The sequence below is a fragment of the Eulemur rufifrons genome, chromosome 7 (genome assembly GCF_041146395.1).
Source record: "Eulemur rufifrons isolate Redbay chromosome 7, OSU_ERuf_1, whole genome shotgun sequence".
Classification (NCBI taxonomy): Eukaryota; Metazoa; Chordata; class Mammalia; order Primates; family Lemuridae; genus Eulemur; species Eulemur rufifrons.
In genome coordinates, this window is record NC_090989.1 from 254,210,337 (window position 1) to 254,228,248 (window position 17,912).

General features: G+C 34.2%; 1 protein-coding gene across 1 annotated transcript in view; it reads left to right on the top strand.

Annotated features, from left to right (window-relative positions):
• DCAF10 (DDB1 and CUL4 associated factor 10) overlaps positions 1-17,912 on the top strand; it is a 49,227-nt gene that overhangs the window by 15,864 nt on the left and 15,451 nt on the right. Inside the window, exons 2-3 of the mRNA XM_069476602.1 lie at positions 83-196; positions 14,651-14,848. Coding sequence (XP_069332703.1) covers positions 83-196; positions 14,651-14,848 — 312 coding nt within the window. The remainder of the gene's footprint in view (positions 1-82; positions 197-14,650; positions 14,849-17,912) is intronic.

Below are 17,912 nucleotides of genomic sequence, written 5' to 3' on the forward strand. Positions count from 1 at the left end.
TTAATTATTACAAATAAGGTAAATATCAATAACCAGAGGATGCTAGAAAACTAAACAAGAGAAATGTGTCATTTGCTTTCAGGTCAGTGCTGACGGTTGCTTGTGAACAAACTGAAGTTCTGCTTTTTGACCCTATATCTTCAAAGCACATAAAAACACTTTCTGAAGCTCATGAAGACTGTGTAAATAATATCAGGTTAGTATTATAGTGAAAAAGTGAACTTTATTAGAGTGGCCCAAAATATTCTGTTTTGGAAGTTAGTGAAAATGTATAATGTCTTATTCAACAGTGCTGAAATCATCCACATTTGTGAATTGTGAGTCTAATTCCTTGTAAAACTAATTCCTTTAATTAGAAAACTGGTAACCATTTTGGATTGGAATCTTCCTGAAATACTTCTATATGATTTTACCTTTTCTCTTCATATATCAGGGTCATCATTATGCTGGTCCTATAATGCCTTTGTGCTAATGATCTGTGTACAATTAAGGCAGTCGCACTGCTTATCATCTCTCACCACCACCCCACCACTCCCCAAATCCAAACTATTAGGAGGAAAAAGCACATGCACAGAGAACTTCTTTGTAGCATTGTTGGAAACTCTATAATTCTCAATAATGTGGGAAGTAATTTACCATTGAGAAGTTTAGTGATTAATATGCAGTCATTAAAATGATGGTCATAGAGACTACATAGCAACATAGACAAATGCTTGAGATAATATAGGTTAAAATTGTGATAAAAATTATGCAAATATGAAATGATGTAGAAAGAAAAAATTAAAAGGAAATATTTTAAAATGCTAATAGTAGTTTAGTTAGAATGGATAGATTATGAACAATTTTCTATTTTCTAAACTGCATATAATGGGATTATTATACTTTTATAATTATTACTTTTAATATTCTAAAAAAAGAAATATAAAAATTATTTCTAGTCAAGGAAACACACTGCATTTCAATATAACCTGTATGCTCCAAACACTGAACAATAGATTAAATTACATAGCACAAAAAACATAGCCAGGTTCTAAAACAACATAAACATCTTTGTGACACAAAGCTGTGAAGTCTGAAACCACAGGTCCACTGGGTTTCAGTCTAACACTGACATCTAATAGTTTTGCTCTTGTCAGGTAAAAGGATTAAAAAGTGCTGAAGTGCTTCATGTGAGGCAGGAACTAGAGCTGGAATCAATATATGAAGCCAGGGGTTTGGCTGAAATGTCTCTCTCATTTGTAAAAGTCTGAAAAAAGATAAAATCTATTCACTACTTTGGTCTATAGGTTTTAGCCGATAAAGACATAGCCTCATCAACAGGCATTGAATGAAGCCACTTGCTGAGTCAGTGACTGAATGTATGTGTATGATATTCCCAATATCATCATGAAACTGAAGCCCTGAAATGTAATTAGGCCTGGTTGTGGACTGGGGTTCCAGATGGCCAAGAGGGGGCAACTCTAAAACCATTACATAGGAAGGGAGAGAGAAAAAATTTTAAAAACTTTTCCTACTCAAAATGAGCCTATAACCAAAATTCTAAAATTTATGAGGACATCTATCTAATATTAATATCATAACAAAATCAACCACAGACATTTTCTGTGGATGAAATTAATGTTATGGAGTAGTCCAACAAAGATTTTATTTTAAAAAATAAATTATTTATTTTTTTTTTGACTAGGTAATACATGCACGTGATACAAAATTCAAAGGTACAAAAGGGTAAACAGTGAAAAGTAAGTCTCTCTCCACCTCTGTCGCCTAGCCACCCAGTTTCCCTCCCCAGAGGCAACCACTACTACCAATTTCTTGCTGTCCTTTCTGAGATAGTTTATACATGTACACGCATTTATATACACAGCCATACATATACTTTTATATAAATGGTAGCATTCTACACATTCTATTATTTACCTTGCCTTTTTTACTTAATAACATATTTAGAGATCATTTCATATTAGTATTCACGGGACGATCTTATTTTTTAACGGCTGCATAGTATTCCATTGATAGGGAGAAACTTTTAAGCCTTTTTAGAATGCTCAAAGAAATAAAGGATACTTTCCAATTAAAGAGAGTTCAAAATTGTGAAACAAAAGAGATTAAACAAGAACAAGTTAATGTAGTAAAGAACGGACTAGAACTCTTAGAAATTAAAAATGTGGTTAATATACAAGAAAATACAATAGATGTGATAAATCCTTTATACCATTAATAAGTAAATTAGTGAGTTGGAAAATAGTACTAAAAAATTCACACAGAACACAGAAAAAAGATAAAAATATGAAAGAATAGTTAAAAGACAGAAGAGTAATTGAGAGACTCCAGTGTATGTAAAGAATTACAGAAAAAATGCAGAGATTAGTGGAGAACTAAGTTTTGAAGACATGATGGCTGAGAAATTTTAGCATTGAAGAAGTGGGCTGAGACCTCAAATCAAAAGGGAACTTTAGAGTGTCAAGTGTTACAGATTAAATAAAGATAAATCCACATCTAGACAGGTTGTGTTGAAACTCTAGAAGATCAGAAATCAAGAGAAAAATCTTAAAAGCCACCAAAGTTAGAAATCAAGATTACCTACAGATGAATGAGGTATCTTCTTGGGGAAAAAAAAAAAAAAACCAAAAAGATTATCTACAGAGGTACGATAATTATACTAACAGAAAGTTTCTCATCTGCAACAGTGGATATCAGGAGAAAATGGACTGATATTAATATCTTTAATGTTAAGGCAAAATAATGTTCCTTTCTATATTATATGCAGGTAAACTGTTAATCCAGAGAGAATAATTTTAATTAGGTAAAATGTTATTAATTATTAATAGCAGAAAAAATAATTTAAGAGTTTTTTGGGGGAATACATTTAAAACAAAATTAAAACTAAAATTCTAGATTAGCACTGTCCAATAGAAGTGTAATGCTAGCCACATATGCAATTTTAAATTTTATAGTAGTCACATTAAAAAAGAAAGAGGCAAAATTAATTTTTTTTAATTATTTTTTTCTAGAGATGGTGTCTCGCTCTGTTGCCCAGGCTGGAGTGTAGTGGCATAATTATAGCTCAGTATAGCCTCGAACTCCTGGGCTCAAGTGATCCTCCTGTCTAAGTTTCTCCAGTAGCTGGGATTACAGGTGTTAGCCACCACTCCCAGCTCAAAATTAATTTGCAGTAATTTATTTTATTTAACCCAATATGTCTAAAATGTTATCATTTCAACATGTAATCAATATAAAAATTATTAATATATTTTACTTTCATTTTTCATGCTCAGTCTTCAAAATACAGTGTGTATTTTACACTTAGAGTACATCTCAATTCAGACTGGCTATGTATCAAGGACTGAAAAACCACATGTATCTGATGGTTACCAAATTGGACAGTGTGGCTCTAGATAGTAACAATGAATAGGTTGTATGTATGGAAGAGTTTTGTTCAGTGGGAAGGTGTAATATATTAAGGCCCACTTCATGTTCAGGAGGAAGATAGAAATACTAAGTAATTTCAGACTCTTTTAGAACAATGTATAATTAAATATATATGATGAAAAAACTAAAAAAATGACTAAAATAATGGAAATATAATTTATAGCTTTCAAACCAGCAGAAGGGGGAAAAGGAATATTGAAAACTTGATCAGTTTGGTAGAAGACAGGAAAGCTTAAAAAAGTTAAAAAAAAAAATCAAGCAAAGGAAAGAGATGATGAATAGAAAACAAGAAATAGAAAAAGTTTCAAATATATGAGTAGTTCAAAGTAAATACAAATAGATTGATCTTCTTTATTAGAAGACAGAGTCAACAATTTGAATAAAAACATATGTGTGTGTATATATTATGTTTTTAGAGATACCAAACATAAAACCACTAAGAAAATGAAAAAGAAAACTGATGGGAGATTATCAATATCAAAAAGATGAAAGACCAAGGGCTTTAATAAGGATAAAATGTAACAGTATATACTAATAAAAGGAAAAATCTATCAAGAATATATAATAATCATGAATTTATATGTACCTTAAACATAGCCTTCAAATATACAAAGCAAAAATAGAATTTTAAAGAATTAGGAGTCTATAATTCTAGTGAGATATTTTAATACAGTTCTGTCCAAAACTAGTAAATCAAGCAAATAAAAATTAGGCTGTAGAAGATTTTAAAATATCCTGAACAATGTTTCTAATTAAAAACAAAAATGCTGGATAAAATGTAATATGTATTTTTTTTAATGTATAGTTGAACTGATAAGAAGGAAAGGAATCCTTGGGCCAAAAATGAAATGGAAGCAGGAATGCAAAGAAGCAAACAGGTATTCAGCTGGCTTTTATCCTGGAGGCATCTGCCAAGTGCTGGTGACCTTGAGCTTCTGTTTTGACAGGTATGAAGAGTACAGGGAATAGGCAAGTTAATTCTAGGGCTACTTGAAGGTGAGGAGTCTAGTAGAAAGTGTCTCTGCATGAGGCTGAGACCCCAGAGTGCTCACTTTCAGCAAAAAGATGATCTAGAGATAAACCACCCTGTTCATCTATACTGTAGCATTGGGTAGAAGGGTGTCAGAAAATCTCCTCTGTGAATATCTAACCACGATCCAGTGCTCATGCATGTGTGGGACCCAGATTCACACCATATGGTCCAAAACCTCCAGCCAACAATTTTAAGTTGGATCCAGGTTGGAAGTGCTGTTATAGGTACCTGCAGCTACTCAGGAGGCTGAGGCAGAAGGATCACTTGAGCCCAGGAATTCATGGCCAGCCTAAGCAACATGGTGAGATCCCATCTCTAAGAAAAGAAAAAAATATATGCGAAAAAAAAAAAGAACAAACAAATGCAAATCATCTCTGGAGGAGAAAACTCAGTATCATAAAGAAGTTGATTCTCCCCTAATTAGTCTATAAATTCAGTGCAGTTTTTTTTTTTTTTTTTTGAGACAGAGGCTCACTCTGTTGCCCAGGCTAGAGTGAGTGCCGTGGCGTCAGCCTAGCTCACAGCAACCTCACACTCCTGAGCTCAAAGGATCCTCCTGTCTCAGCCTCCCGAGTAGCTGGGACTACAGACATGCGCCACCATGCCCGGCTAATTTTTTCTATATATATATTTTTTTTAGCTGTCCATATAATTTCTTTCTATTTTAAGTAGAGATGGGGTCTCGCTCTTGCTCAGGCTGGTCTCGAACTCCTGAGCTCAAACGATCCGCCCACCTCGGCCTCCCAGAGTGCTAGGATTATAGGCGTGAGCCACCGCGCCCGGCCTCAGTGCAGTTTTAGTTAAAATACCAACAAGGTGTTTCATAAAACTTGATTTTTTAATTAATTAATTTATTTTTAGAGATAGGATCTCATTCCGTCATCCAGGCTGCAGTGCAATGGTGGAATCACAGTTTACTGCAGCCTTCAACTTGTGGGCCCAAGTGATCCTCCTACCTCAACCTCCCTAGTAGCTAGGACTATTGGCGTACACCGCCATATCGGGCCAGTTTTTTCTTTTTAATTTTTTGTAGAGACGAGGTCTTGCTGTGTTGCCCAGGCTGGTCTCTAACCCTTGGCCTCAAGCAATCCTCCTGCCTTGGCCTCTCAAACAGCTGGGATTACAGGTACGAGCCACTGTGCCCAGCCCCTAAAATATATATAGAACAGCAAATGCCAAGAATAGCTGAGGTGGTTTTGAAGAAGACTAAATGGTGGGAGTAATCACATGTCCATATATCAAATGTAGTCTTAGAACAGGGATAGATTAAGTGACAATGAAATATCCCAGAAACGGACCTATGCGTATATGAATTATTATTTTTTTTTTTTGAGCAGGGCCTATGAAAATATTATATATGACATCAGGGACATTATGAATTGGTTGGAGGAGAAAATGGAAAAGAGAGACTTGGTTATATATATATGAAAAAATAAAATAAAATTAGATCTCTACTTCACACCGTAAATGAAAATAACTTCAGTTAATGACCTAGTTATGAAAGCATACCTTTAAAGGTTTAGAAGAAAGTATAGAATATATTTTTGTTCTAAGTGTAAGAAAGGTTTTGGTTTTGTATTATTTTATTTTATTTTATTTATTTATTTTTTTTTTTGAGACAGAGTCTCACTCTGTTGCCCAGGCTAGAGTGAGTGCCGTGGCGTCAGCCTAGCTCACAGCAACCTCAAACTCCTGAGCTCAAGCGATCCTCCTGTCTCAGCCTCCCGAGTAGCTGGGACTACAGGCATGCACCACCATGCCCGGCTAATTTTTTCTATATATATTTTTAGCTGTCCATATAATTTCTTTCTATTTTTAGTAGAGATGGGGTCTCGCTCTTGCTCAGGCTGGTCTCGAACTCCTGAGCTCAAACGATCCGCCCACCTCGGCCTCCCAGAGTGCTAGGATTACAGGCGTGAGCCACCGCGCCCGGCCTGTATTATTTTATTTTTTGAGACAAGGTCTTGCTCTGGTGCCAGGCTAGAGTGCAGTGGCATCATCATAGCTCACTGCAACCTAGAACTCTGGGCTCAAGTGATCCTCCTGCCTAAACCTCTGGAGTAGGTGGGACTACAGGCGCATACCACCATGCCCAGCTAATTTTTTTTTTTTTTATTAAGAAAGAGTTTTTTAAGACACAAAAAGTACAAACTATTAACGATTGCTAAGCTCAACTGCATAAAAATTTAAAATTTCATTGTAACCAAAGACATCATAACAATGTGAGAAGAGAAGCCATAGGCTGATGGGAGAAGATATTTTGCACATAACCAAAAAAGGATTAGTATCCAGAATATATAAGAAAATAAGCCTTTAACAAAGTAAGTAGAGAATCACAGAAGAGAAACTACAATGAGCAATAAATATGGAAAGATTTTCAAATTTGCTTTTTATCATGGAAGTGCAAATAAAAATAACAGGAAACACCAAGTATTGAAAGATGTTGAGAAATAGGAACTCTTAGATATTATTGATGGAGTGTAAATTTGTAAAATTATTTTGAAGAGCCGTTTAACAATATTTGGTAAAGTTGGAGATAGATATATTTTTTGTTACTGGGCAGATTCAAAGAGATTAATATTTTTTTAAGAAATTAATGCATATGTGAACAAGGAGATGTATAAATAGAGTTCATGATAGCATTGTTAGTAATAGAAGTTGGAAACAACTTAAATGCCTATAAAGAGGAAAATAGATAAATTCTGGTATACTCATACAATGGAATACTATACATTAGTTAAAATAAGTGAACTAAAAACATCAACATCTGATATACATCTCAGAAATTTAAGGCCAAGGCAAAAAAGTAAAGTGTAGAATGAGCTTTACAGTGATGCCATTTATATAAAGTTTTGAAAACTGTACAAACATAAGCTTGATGAGGGCATGTATTTGTCCTCTGCTCTATCCTGGCACCTAAAACAGTGCCTAGCACATAGTGGGTGCTCATTAAATATTTACAGAATATATTGAGTGCAAAACAATATATAAAGTGTTTATGGATACACACATCTGAATTCATGGTATTAAAAACTTGCATGGGGGGAATGACAAGTTTTGGATAGTGGTTCCCTCTGGAGAGGGAGGGAGGGGAATGGGATTGGGGAGGGATACATAATGTACTTCAACTGTGTTTGTAATGTTTAAAAAATATCTGAAAGATAACAATTAAAATCAATAAAGCTGGGTGGTGGGTATCACAGGTGTTTGTTATATTCTTCATAATTTTATCTATGTTGCTAATATTTTATATATTTAAATTTTTCTTATCTCAAAAAGAAAAGACTTATGTCAAGTTGTTTGCCCTCACTCAAAATGACCTTTAACTAATCTGCTGTTAGAATTTGTATTCTTTATCAATGTCAGCTTTCGTTTGCTGCTGTCAGAGTGCCTGCCACAGCTCCTTATGCCTGCAAATTTGAATCTGCTTTTTCTGATCTATTGATTAGACAAACAGATTTTGAAGCTTGTTTAGAAGTACATATAACTTAAGAGTTTTGAGTGAGATCTGAAGGGTCTTCAGTGCATGAGCTTAAGTGTGCATTATTTATTAATAATACTAACTTCCATTTTTGAGTGCTTACTCTGTGCCAAACCTCATATGAAGCACTTTTCATACATTATATTTAATCCTCACAGTATCCCATGTGAGATATTGTACCTATTTTAAGGAATGAAGAAACTGTGACTCAGATAAAGACACTTACCCAAGTTCTTACATAAGTGGTAGAACTGGAATTCATATTTAGTTCCATTAGACCATCTTACTATACTGTTCAGAGATGTGGGCATGCATTTTCTGGTTTGATTCTAAATAGTCATTTTGTACATACTTGGTAATATTTTCTAATTCATTTCTTAAATTTGTGGTTTGCTTATCTTGTAAAATAAAAACACTGATAGTTGTGGAGAATATTTTCTGTTACCTCATATTTTGGGAAAGTAAGGGGGAAAAGTCCATAACTTAAATACTTAAACCTATTAAACAGGCTTCTTATTCATGAAGGATCTGTATGTGGATTTAAGACTTTATTTAATAATCTGGGTCCCCTCAATTATGAGCACTAAGGTCATCATCATAAGAGTATTTCCTTAGTGATATGACAATTAAAAAATTAGTACTCATTTAAATATATCTCAGGATCTATTTCTCCCTCCCACTGTCTTCGTTGGTCTGTTGCTTTTACACTTCAGACAATATAATACTAATGCAGTGCTTATCAATAGGAACATGAAATTTCTTATCTTGCAAAGGATGTAGAATTTCACAAAACCCTGAGAGTGATGTTAAAGAACTGGTCAAGTTATTTAAAAATTATTGGCAAAGAAGGATCTCATAGAGAGTGGTTATCAATTAGAGAAAAGAAAATGACAGAAATGGTTACATGATAGACACTTCAGAGAATTTTGTGAATATCTCACAGGACTAAGGAAAGGCTCTTGGGAAAATTGATAAAGTCCTTGAATATTTATATAGATATGACTCTCTTTTTGATTGTAGTACAAAACTCAAATATGAATACAGATGTCATATTCTGCTATCTTAGTGTCACTGGAAAGATTATGTAAAAATATCCAAACATTTAATTTATTCTTGTTCTAAGAATTTGCATATATAGATGCTCCTCAACTTCCCTGTAAACCCATCGTAAGTTGAAAATATTGTAAGTCAAAATATATTTAATACTCCAGTAAACCCATTGTAAAGTCAAAAATCTTAAGTCGAAAAAATCGTAAGTCAAACTATTATTAAGTTAGGGACCTTCTGTAGTAAAACAAATGGGGAGAAATTTATTTTTGTGATTTTATTTTATTTTTAAGACAGGGTCTTCTCTGTTGCCCAGGCTAGAGTGCAGTGGCATCATCATAGCTCACTGCAACCTCAAACTCGTAGGCTCAAGCAATCTTCCTGTCTCAGCCTTCCGAGTAGCTGGGACTACAGGAACACACCACCATGCCCAGCTAATATTTCTACTTTTTGTAGAGACAGGGTCTCACTGTGTTGCTTAGGCTGGTCTTGAACTCTTGGCCTCAAATGATCCTCCTGCCTCAGCCTCCCAAAGATCTAGGATTATAGGCATGAGCCACTGCACCTGGCCAGTTTAATTTTTTTTTTTTTTTTAAAATAAAGACTCAAGAACACTTTTTCACTTGTGCAATGAAATGTTGGTACCAGTTTTAAAAGAATTCACTTTCAGTTGTTTTTATCTTTTACCATATTCTCTGATAATGAAGACCTCAGTTTATGCAGATGTCAGTGTATCCATAGCTGTTATCATCATGTATGTTGGAGTTTGATGGGGACATTTGGAGAAGTCCTATGGTTCAGAGATTCATAGATTTCAGTATGTGTGAAGGAATGTCTGCCATTTATTAGGACTGTGGAGTTATAAATATTTCACAATTATTAACCTGTTAGGCTAGACTGACTTTTAGTTTGAGAGAACTGAGCCACATCTCCAAGGACTCGTTTAACAATTTACATTCTCTGCATCTGCTTATCGAGACAAAAATTGTTCTAAGTGCTTTAACCAATCTTCTAGTCTGCATTCTTAATATTCTACAATGTATTCTCTTTACTAATGATTCTCACCAAAATTTTTACAGATAATACTTTGAGGTGAAAATAAGCCAACTAAAGTCAAAGTGTTGCATTTTTCATTAAGGTAAACGTATTCAAGTCAAAATTACTAGCTTTTATTTCAAGATTATAATCTCTCTGCAGTTTGGTATTAAAATATCCATTCATGCAACAATTTTAGTTTTTTTAATGACCTTATTAACAAAAATTAAAAAGCTAATCCCCCATTTTATTTTTTATGAAAATCTGGGAGTCTTGGAACTTAGCCATCTCAGAGATCTTTCTGAAACTCCCATCTAATCATCTCATTCTCTTCCTTAAAACCCTTCAGGTGGACACTGTAGCCTACAGCAATATAATCCCCTTGGGGTTTTTAATCCATATGTGCCTTAAGTATTTTCTATAGACCAAATAAAATATTTTTATTTTTTTCTAAATTTTTGAAAGGTATGAAGATGCTTAATTTATTTTAAAAGTTTGACTGACTTTCCAGTAGCCTTTTATATTTTTTTGTATGCATCTTTCTCACTCATATAATTTCTATTAAGTGTGGAAGTCATTGAACTAGTTTTATTTTGAAAAGCATCATCACAACTATAATCCCAACACTTTGGGAGGCCAAGATGGGAGGGTCTCTTGAAGCCAGGAGTTTGAGACTAGCCTGGGCAACATAGCGAGATCCTGTCTCCACCCAAAATTTAAAATTTAGCCAGGTACAGTGCCATGTACCTATAGTCCCAGCTACTCAGGAGGCTAAGGCAGGAGGATCACTTGAGCCTAGGAGTTCAAGGCTGCAGTGAGCTATGATTGCGCCACTGCACTCCAGCCTGGGCGACAGAGCAAGACCCTGTCTCTTAAGATAAAAATCATCAGTAAAGGTAAACCTATAAGGGAAAAATGGATTTGATAATGTAAGAATTAAAATTTTGATATAGTAAGAAAACATATGCCACATTAAAAGGTAGAAATATGGGGAAAATATATCTAACATACAGTATTTGAAAAATGAGATATATTATCCTTACTATAAAGAGATTTTTACAACTCACTAATAAAAATAATACTGCAGTTGTAAAATCAACAAGGAACATGAATAGCAATTCATAAAAGAAATATAATTTTCTAGTAAATGTGAAAAAAGTTCAACGTTACTAAAAATAGAAGTTTCGACTTAAAACAAGATATTTTTTCCCTAGCACTTAGCAGAATTTTTTTAAAGACCTGTATGGCGAGGGTTTGAGGAAATGGACACTCTCCTAACTGCTGGTGGAACTATATATTGGTATGTTCTTTTGGAAGACAATTTGGCTATATGTATCAAAAGGCTTACATTAAAAAAAAAAAAACCATTTTACTTAGCAATACATTTTTCTGGGAATGTACCTAGAGAAATAAATAGGGATGTGATTAATATTTGGCTGTAAGGATATTCATCTTAGTATCTAAATACCCAACAATTACATATCTATTTATAAAAGAAAAAAGATTTCAGTTCATTCATGTGGTAAACACTATTTAGTCATTAAAAATGATTTTGTTAATAAATCTTAATGACATGGCAAAATATTAATGAGATAATATTAAGTTCAAAATATGGAAATTAGGCTAAACATCAATAAACAGTGGTTATTTTGAGTGATGGATTTTTTCCACTTAAAAAATATTTTTAATGGAAATGTATTTTATCATTAAAAAATAGTTATTGGAAATCACTGTAGAATAAATCTATAATATGTTCCCTGTGTGTCTCTACTTTCCTATACACAGCACTCCTAACTACTGCTGCTTCTCAGAATACACCATCCCCTTAACATGCCTCTGTACCTTTGCTTACCGCTGGCCACTTAGGGAGTTCCTACTCATCTGTTAGTTCAAATAATACCACCATGAAGTCCTTCAGCCACCTACTTTTCTTTGCTTATTCCACACAATTATTTTGTGTAATTGTGTAGTTACAATGTCTTCTCCACTAGGCAGTGAACTCCTATCATTTTTTATTTAATAAATATTTGTTGAGTGCTTGTGTGTCTGTCACTGTGTGTATTGTATACTGCAGAACTAATTATGAACTAGGCAAATAGGTTCCCCCGGCCTTCAAGGAGTTTACAGCCTTGTGAAGTTATTCCTTACTCTGTCATATTAAGTATTATGATAGAACTGTAGAGTGCTTTGGGAGCTTAGAGAATTGGTGGATCTACCCCAGGCTGGACAGAAAGGGATGGTTTCCTGGAGTGGATGACAGCTAAATACAGTCATGTGCCACATAACAATGTTTTAGTCAACTAAAATGTTGATTACATATGACAGTGGTTCTATAAGATTATAATGGAGTTGAAAAATTCCTGTTGTCTCATTTTTATCATTATTTTAGAGTATATTCCTTCTACCTATAAAAATAAAGCAGGCCGGGCGCGGTGGCTCATGCCTGTAATCCTAGCACTCTGGAGGCCGAGGCAAGTGGATCGTTTATGGTCAGGAGTTCGAGACCAGCCTGAGCAAGAGGGAGACCCCTGTCTCTACTAAAAATAGAAGGAAATTAGCTGGACAACTAAAAATATATAGAAAAATCATCCGGGCATGGTGGTGCATGCCTGTAGTCCCAGCTACTCGGGAGGCTGAGGTAGGAAGATCACTTGAGCTCAGGAGTTTGAGGTTCCTGTGAGCTAGGTTGACGCCATGGCCCTCTGGCGCGGACAACGGAGTGAGACTCTGTCTCAAAAAAATAAAATAAAATAAAATAAAAAATAAATAAAACAGCCCCAGGGAGGTCCTTCAGGAGGTATTCCAGAAGCAGGCATTATTATCATAGGAGATGACAGTTCCATGTGTGTTACTGCCCCAAAGAGCTTCCAGTGGTGCAAAATGTGGAGGTAGAAGATAATGATATTGATGTTCCTGACCTAGTGTAGGCCTAGGCTAATGTGTGTCTTTGTGTCTTAGTTGTTAACAAAAATGTTTTAAAAGTTAAAAAAAATTTTTTAATAGAAAAAGTCTTACAAAGATATAAAGATGATAAAGATATAAAGATATTTCTATTCAATGTGTTTGTGTTATAAACTGTTATTACAAGAGTCAAAAAGTTAAAAAAATTAAAAGTTTATGAAGAAAAAAGATTACAGTAAGTCAGCATTAATTTATCATTGAAGAAAGAAAAAATAATTTTTATAAATTTAGTGTAGCCTAAGTGTACAGTGTTTATAAAGTCGACAGTAGTGTTCAGTGATGTCCTAGGCCTTCACATTGACTCACCACTCACTCATTGACTCACCCAGAGCAACTTTCAGTCCTGCAGGCTCCATTTGTGGTAAGTGCCCTATGCAGTGTACCATTTTAAAAAAATCTTTTATATAGTATTTTTTACTGTACCTTTTCAACGTTTAAATATGTTTAGATATACAAATACCATTGCCTACAGTATATACAATTGTCTACAGTATTCAGTACAGTAACATTTTGTACAGGTTTGTAGCCTAGAAGCAATAGGCTATACCATAAAGTGTAGGTGGGTAGTAGGCTATGCCATCTAAGTTTGTGTAAGTACATTCTATGATATTCACACAACAACGAAATCCTCCAACCATGCATTTCTCAGAATGTATCCCATCGTTAAGCGATGTGTGACTGTATTAAAAAGAAAGTAAGAATTAACCACATCAAGGGGCAGTGGAATGGTGGTTTCAGGTAGCAGAAACAGCTTGTATAAAGGCCTGGAATTTTAAAACCATAAGTTTCAGGAAGGTTGTTACGAAGTTTGTGGATGTTGAGGTTGATTTCTGACAAGAATTATATATAATTTTATCCTGAAAGAAGCTCCAGAATTCATTTTTTCTGCAAGAGATTAGGAAGTTACATATATAACAGGATATTGTTAGAGAAAGCATCCTAATGTTACATTCAATAGAAATTCAAGTGTGAATGGTCAGTTTGTTATTTTCTAAGTATTTGTATAAAATATATTCTCACTGAGGATTGAGAAATTAGTGTAAAATAAAAAGTCTGAATTATAGATTATTTTAAATCTATTTTATAATCTTGACTGGTCCTAATAAAATGTTGTTAAGTGATATTATTTGGGGAATACCTTTGAATTAATAGATTCAAAATGATGGCAATTTGTATAGCAATTTCTGTATATAAACATGTTCTAAATAGAAAGAGATACTACTTGTAGCAGAGTAAATATTTCTCATGATTTTGAAGGGATGCTTAATGTGTCCCTCTCAGTAATCAAGTCTTCAAATCTCCTATATCTCCTATTAAGTTCTCTCACATCATTTTTGTTTCCTATACAGATTCTAAAGTTCCTTTCTTTCCCTCTATTACTGTTTTTCAAACACTCCTATTTCCAGTTCCAAATAAAAATCAGTAATTTAAAGCAAATGGATCAAATTACAATGTGGCTGTCATTAAAGCAGCGTATCCTGGCCCTGTGATTATATGAATTATACTTACTGTTTATAGTATATCAGAATCACTGGGTTTATACGGTGATTTTTGTATCCCCTTTTTTTTCCTTTCTTGATTAGATAATATTGAGACTGTTTCTCAAATCATGTTGCCTTTAAATGAACCAGTTTTGTGGTTTTTTTTTTTTTTTGCTTTTATAGATTTCTTGATAACCGGCTGTTCGCCACCTGCTCTGATGACACTACAATAGCACTGTGGGATCTGAGAAAACTGAACACCAAAGTATGCACTTTACATGGTCACACTAGCTGGGTGAAGAACATCGAATATGATACTAATACAAGACTCTTAGTAACATCAGGATTTGATGGAAATGTCATTATTTGGGACACTAACAGGTTTGTGAATAGGAGACCATGTTAGGATTGTGAACAAAAACTTTTTTTTTAAACATAGTGAACAAATTCGGTGTCTGTCCTAGCCTTGAGAAAGAAACGCACTTTAGGAAAAACAATCAAAAAGTGATTCTACTTTTTGTTACTTGCACTTAGTCATATATTACAACTGAAAATTTTGGAGCTGGGTGTAGCGGCTGAAGCCTGTAATCTCAGCTACTGGGGAGACTGAGGTGGGAGGATTGCTTGAGGCTAGGAGTTTAAGACCAGTCTGGGCAACATAGTGAGACTCCCATCTCTAAAAAAGTTTTAAAAATTAGCAAGGTGTGGTGTTTCGGGCCTGTAGTCCCAGCTATTGAGAGGCTGAGGCAGGAAGATCACTTGAGCCCGGCAGTTTAAGACCAGCCTGAGTGATATAGCAAGACCCCATCTCAAAAAAAAAAAATAATTTTTTTGGAGAAAATTATATGGGAAGGAGACCAAGTAATATAGTTAATGATGAAAACTGGTTTATAAAATGAGTTTGCTGAATTTAAGGAAAAATGTTTTTATCATTTCTTCTGTGAAACTGAAACGTTTCTCCCTCTTTGTTCTTTTAATTCTAAATATATTTAATTTATAATTTTGTACTTGCACTAAAAGAGTGGTTCTCATTTGGAGTGGTTATCATCTGAAAGGGAATGTTTAGAAATAATATATGGGGCAGTTTTGGTTGTCACTATGGGGGAAGAATGGGGGAATTTAATCAGCAGGGACCAGAGTTTCTGAACTTCCTGTAGTACACAGGACAGTTTGCATAGTGGACCAGTTGTCCCACCTAAAATGCCAGTTATGCCTCTGTTGTGAAACATTTCAATAAAATGTCTCCTTAAAAATAAATTGATCATTTTTTAAAAAAAGAAATTGATTGAATAAAGAGTTGATTTCTGAGAAATAATTAAAATATGCCTGTTACTAGCTATGGTGAAATGATAATACAGTAACATATCAGGATCATTTCTGAAATATTCTTCTGAGAGATCATATATATAGAAAGGGTCATATATATATATAAGAGAGGGTCTGTTTGAGATTTCTGGCTACACATATTGTTTGAATGGAGGATAGAACTATTGATTAGACTAAGACAGGCATACCTGCTAAAATTTGGAAATAAATTTGTTTCTTAAAGTATAGAAAGATAATTTAAATAGGAATATAAATGATAACTTCCAAATTAGTAGAAGGGTAAGAAGCTAATAAAACATGATCAATCTAATAAAAGCAGAGAAGGGGAGGAAAAAAAGAATCATTTAAAACATAAACAGATAAATTAGGAAACACAGAAATGTGGTAGGCAAATAACCTAAACATCAATCCAGATATCAATAATCATGATAAACATATATGGACTAAACTAGCTAAGCAAAATATAGATAGTATTAGATTGGATTAAAAAACAAAACCAAACTATATTTCCTTTGTGAGGAACCCAGCTAAAACATACCAACCTAAAAAAGTTGAAAGTAAAAGGATGGAAAAAAATAGCGGATAGATACACATCAATGAAGAAAATTTATAGCTACACTAATAGCAGACAAAATAGAGTTTAAGGCAAAATATTATTGTTGATAAAAAGGTACTATATTAAAAAGTTCATTTCACTAGAATATAAATGAATTGTGAGCTTGTATGTACCTATAAACATACCCCAAAAGCAGAAATGTACAGAATTATAAGAAAAAAGTGAGAAATCCCCATCTCTGTGGAAAATACTAATAGCATTCTCTCATTTACTAATTGATATGATAGTCAAAAAATGAGTAAGGCTATAGAAGATTTAAATATTATTAATAAGCTTGATGCATTATACATATTTAGAATTCTGCTCCCAGCAAATAGTGAATACATCCCCTCAAGCAAACTTAGAACAGGTACAAAAGTTCAGCATGTACTGAAATACAAAGTAGGTTTTAACTGGTATCAAAGAACTGTTATCACACAAACCATTTTCCCTGACTTCAGTACCATTTAGTTAACACAGGTGATTAAAAATTCACACGTTTAGAGACTTAAAAAATCACTTTTAGGTAATTCACTGCATTAAAGAAAAAATCATAGTGAAATCAGAAGATAGACTGATGAATTGATGAATTAAGCATCTTACTCAAAAAACTGGAAAGTAAAAAAGTAAACCCAATGAAAGTAGATGTATGGAAATGATAAATATAAAAGCACAAAATTAATGAAATTGAAAATGAAAATACAACAAAGAGGAATTTTTAGAGCCTGCTCTTTGAAAAAGGCAATTCTCTGGTAAGGTTCATCAAGAGAAAAAAAAGAGAGGACATATAGAAATAAAATTAGCAATGAAAAATGAGACATAAAAAATAGAGAATAAGATGATAAGATCAGCTTTATGCCAACATACTTGAAAACTTTGATGAAATAGGCAGTTTTCTCAAAAAATGCACCTTAGCAAAACTGACCAAGTAAGAAATAGAAAACCTGAAATAGTCCTATTACCAAGACTGATATTTAACTAATATGGACTGGTTTAGCTGAAGTAACTGTTAAAAGATTGAACTTCCTCCATGCAAATTGGTAAATAGCCACTGCCCTGTGTTATCCCCTGACACCCTATGTCTGCCTAGGCCCCTCTTTTAGGGATACCTCCCTCAAGATCTCCCCATGATGCATTAGCTAAAGTCTCCCTTACACAATGGGGCAATTCTAGGACCCTGTTCCGGCATAGCCATCCTTACCTATTCAGACTAGCTAGTGTTCATGCAGTTCTGATTATTTAAATATTCTGAATATCACCTTTGCCATGGCCATTAAAAGAACTGGAAAAAATCAATTAAAACTTATCTACAGGCTGGGCACGGTGGCTCACGCCTGTAAACCTAGCACTCTGGGAGGCCGAGGTGAGAGGATCGCTTGAGCTCAGGAGTTCGAGACCAGCCTGAGCAAGAGTGAGACCCGCTCTCTACTAAAAATAGTAAAAATTAGCTGGGTGTGGTGATGTATGCTTGTAGTCTCAGCTACTTGCGAGGCTGAGGCAAGAAGATTGCTTGAGCCCAGGAGT